The sequence below is a fragment of the Gymnoscopelus braueri genome (assembly GCF_963280865.1).
Source record: "Gymnoscopelus braueri genome assembly, chromosome: 11".
Taxonomy (NCBI): domain Eukaryota; kingdom Metazoa; phylum Chordata; class Actinopteri; order Myctophiformes; family Myctophidae; genus Gymnoscopelus; species Gymnoscopelus braueri.
This window is the reverse complement of record NC_137613.1, coordinates 50,477,177-50,481,356: the sequence shown is the minus strand read 5'-3', so window position 1 is coordinate 50,481,356 and position 4,180 is coordinate 50,477,177. Positions and strand designations below refer to the sequence as shown.

General features: G+C 41.5%; 1 protein-coding gene across 1 annotated transcript; it reads right to left on the bottom strand.

The window, feature by feature from the left end:
* Positions 1-906: 906 nt before the first annotated feature.
* On the bottom strand, positions 907-2,732 carry LOC308094973 (formyl peptide receptor 2-like; the record flags this gene model as incomplete). Its single annotated transcript, XM_080441805.1, has 2 exons — positions 2,688-2,732; positions 907-2,008 (listed from the first exon to the last, which is right to left on the bottom strand). The coding sequence occupies exon 2, from the start codon at positions 2,002-2,004 to the stop codon at positions 907-909; it is 1,098 nt and encodes a 365-aa protein (XP_080297931.1). The 5' UTR covers positions 2,005-2,008; positions 2,688-2,732.
* Between the last annotated feature and the right edge of the window lie 1,448 nt (positions 2,733-4,180).

Here is a 4,180-nt window from a genome sequence, read left to right as displayed (position 1 = left end):
GGTAAATGAATGCAAAAAAACACATAGGCCTAATGATGCTAATCAACAGTACACAGTCCAATAAGTACTGTACTCTAAAATATGTGACCACCACAAGGTTTATCAACATACATGCAACTACAGGCAACAGTCTCAGACAAGAGTCTATAAAGAGGACAGACACATTGATGACAAGAAATGTATAAAATAAAACAATGTAGCCAGCAATGTAGCCAGTCAACCAGTAACCAAAATACACCTAGACCGATAAAAACCAAACAAAACCACTGTTTCTCAACGTCTGGTCTGTAGTACGGTCTAAAGGAACTCCAGACATGGGTGTGTGTATGTGTGTGCACGTAGGTGTGCACGTGGTTGACTCTTCGAAAGTTAAGAAAGTCAGTGTGTGTATGTGTGTGCACGTAGGCATGCACGCTAGGTGATTCATAGAAGGCATACTGGGGGGTTAAATTTCCCCCAAGATGTGTCTTATACTTGAGCATAATGCAGTAAATGCAATTATACTGCATATTATCAGCAATTATACATGAGTATTATACATCAAATCATTAATAACATCAGGTCAAATAAATGAGAAAATCAAATGATTTACGTTTGCATTAAATCTATCGAATCTTGGGTACTCTTTGATCTCACTGATCAGTCATATATGCAGGCTGTATGTCACGTACGCAGCGGGTGCAGCTCACATACAGGAAATGCAAAACCACAAAAGGCCTCTGCCTGCTGCAAGCCTTCGAGTGAAAAACACAATTACATCTATAAAGGACTCATCAATTTATGTTTAAGTAACTTTTTAAAAGAAAATCTACAGTGGTGTTTAACATATTCTTTTGGATATTTTTCATCATGTACTGAGAAAAAAGATCTGTTTACAATTGTGCTAAAATAGATACAAAGATAAACCTACACCTGTGGCTCAGAAAATGAATTATCTTTGCTATGACTGGTGGTCCCTGGGTTTGTGTAAGTGTTGGTCTGAGGCAGCTCTTCAGTGAAGGCTTTCTCCAACACTTTCAGGATAGACTTGCGAGCTACATCCTTGAAATCCTGACCCATGAACACGTACAACACTGGGTTCAGACAGCTGTTGATAAATGCCAGGCTGAAAACTACGGGTAACCCAATTTCGACAACATTATCCAGTACTTTACTGTCCTTTATGAGATTCACCAACAGAATTTGTTCCATAATGTGAAGGGGGGCCCAACAGAGGAAAAAAGCGGTGATAACAGCTCCTATGATTTTGAAGGGGCGACCTGAGTGGTTGGCCAGAGATCGATTCCTTCTGAGCCGGTAGATGATGACAGAATAGCAGGAGACGATGACGGTGAAAGGGACCACGAATCCCATGAGGAAGCGAGTGATGAGCATTGCACCAAGTCGAAACGACCACAACTGCTTCGCTGCAGGTATACTGTAGTCATCGGTGAGTGCATAGTTGTTGTAGCACTCAATGATGTCCTTATCACGGAAGGAGGGCTGTGTCGTCCTAAAGATGAAGTAAGGGGAGCTGTAAATTAAGGCCAGTACCCAGACACCCAGACTCACATAAGATGCCTTTCTGACACTGCGGTGGTTCTTGGCCCACACTGGCCACACCACACATACACATCTGTCAACACTGATGACCATCAGAATGTAGACGCTGGCAAACATGTTCATTAGGAGAGTGATAAAGTTCAGTTTGCACATGAATTTACCAAAAGGCCAGCGGAAGTCCATAGCGATTTCTGTGATGATCAGGGGCAGGAACGCTGCAGCGAGGAAGTCGGCCACAGCGAGGTTGAGATACCAAACAGTGTTGATAGTTTTTTTCATTTTGAAGCCCGTCACCCAGATGACAACACCGTTCCCCAACACACCGAGCACAAAGACCAGGCTGTAAATGACGAGGGACACGATCTTGAGGGATTTGTCGAGTTCATCCTCCCAGAGAGAGACGTTTCCACCAGACACTGTGGTTTCATTGTGATAGACAGCAGTTGTGTTCATAATCTCCATATTCCTGAAAAGTATAATAACAAAACAAAGGTTTGTTTCATCACACCATTTCTTAATTGTTTTAATTTCTTCCTGCATATGGCTCAGTAAGGCGCATTTTGTCACTGTCGGGCAGAAACCAGCTACTGTATCTTAATTTTTCAACTTTTTTAATTGTATTTGAATAAATCAGTGCTATTGAACACCCTATACGTCTGTTTGTGGGTTTTACAAATATTGAACCAATGAAAAGTATCAAAAAAGCGCTTCTGACTAAACCTCCTAACTCCATTGGATCCTCAAACTGTCGGAAAAAAACACCTAACTCCAACTTGTGGAGCTAGGTGGTTTGTCCCCCATTGATTAGAATGGATCTCCACATTAATGGTCAAAAACCTTCTAACTCCACTTGAGCTGTATTTGGGTAAAGTGATGATAATATAAGTACATATTCAAGTATCTGTCAATCCATAAAGTCACTGTACCAACTTTGATGTGTCAGTATTGAGTTAATTAATATTTTGGACATAGCTGGTTTCTGCCCGACAGCAGAGATTTATAATGTCCTAAATACAATTGATGAATCATTTCACACATCGACATTTATAACCCTTAATTATAGGGCAAGTGACATAATGTTAAAACAAGTGTAGCAATCAATGTCTTAAACTGTCTAGAAAATAAATAAATAAGAAGAATGATACCTGTTTCAATGTGTTGAAGTGATGTCAGCCAGAGAAGTGTCTTCTTCAAACTGTGGTCAGTGAATGCTGAGGAGATCTTATATCTATGAAGGTCTGATGAAATGTGTACAGCACAGGATTATGAAACTATTTCATATTTATAAACCATACAGTATTGTACTGCACAGGATTATGAAACTTCCTCATATTTACAAACCATATGTATTTGTACTGCACAGGATTATGAAACTATGTCTATGTGACAGGGTTGGTTTTGCAGTGGCCATGGAGTTGATATTACAGGTTGGCTGTTTATTAAAAACGGGTGTGCACCTGGGAGTGCAGCGTTTAAAAGGCAGGCTGCAGTCCAGAGAAAGAAGAGAGCTGTGGAGAGGAGTAGAGGGTAGGGACGGAGACCTGGCTGGAAGGAAGGAGAGCGGCCATGGACGGTGGCTGGAGGACAGGAACACCCCAGCCGGGTAAATGGTTGCTTGGCACCAGGCGGGGTGTGCCCTGTCCGCCCGTGAGAGGACCCGTCCGTGCGGGGGCTGAGGGAGGACGCCAGTGGCGAGAAGGCCAGAGAGAATGCCAGAGAACGCACCGCACGACTCAGACACGCAGGACGACACAGAACGAGGTGCAAACGAAATGGACTGAGCCGTTCCAACAGAGCAGCGGTGCAGCAAAGGAAGGGAGGCAGCAGCCGGGTTGGAACGGGCGTAGATCGGAGGAGTGAAGCTACTCAACTCAGCTATAATAGTTATAGTTTCTATATGTTATTAGCTGCTCAGCCCCCACTTAAAGACTCTGTTTGGGACAATTCATGTATTTTGTGGAACACTAGTCCTCACCTGGCCGTATGATAATCAGTGCATGCTTTTATATTGTTTTAAACGTAATACTTCAGAGTTCTTATTTTTGTGTGCAGTGATTTGAGAGGGTTGGTTATGGGCAGTAGGCCATTGTGGGACAGTAAACTGATCTGAATTATTTCTTGACCCCTAAGGAGATCCCCTGGGAGAAAAAGGACTGAAGCCGATATATGGACTGATGGATTAACCACCCCTTTAAAAATGACCATTATGGACATTGCCTCTTATGTTCTATGTTGTACATTTTTTTAAATTAAATCTGTTAATTGCACACTGATTTGTTGTGGTTTAATTCTGCTTCTGAGTCCTGGGCTCCAACCCCAGGTGAAGTAGTCGGCTACTTTAAATTATTATTAATTTCAACCATGCCACATTTACTGCCAATTTTTCATTCTGTGGGAGGAAACTGATTAATATACTGTAAAAGAGAGAAGTATATGTTACACAAGCTGTCAATTTGATCATCAACTTCCTGTCTTGTGCCTTGTGAAATGTCTTGTCCAGTAGATCATATCACATTGACAAAAAGTGGCAAGTTCTTTTCAGGTTCATTTTCTGCTAATAATAATATCTCTGATTTATAAGTCACTTTACTGGTAGATAAAATAATAAACTTTATTAGAAAAAAAAAACAGTATAATG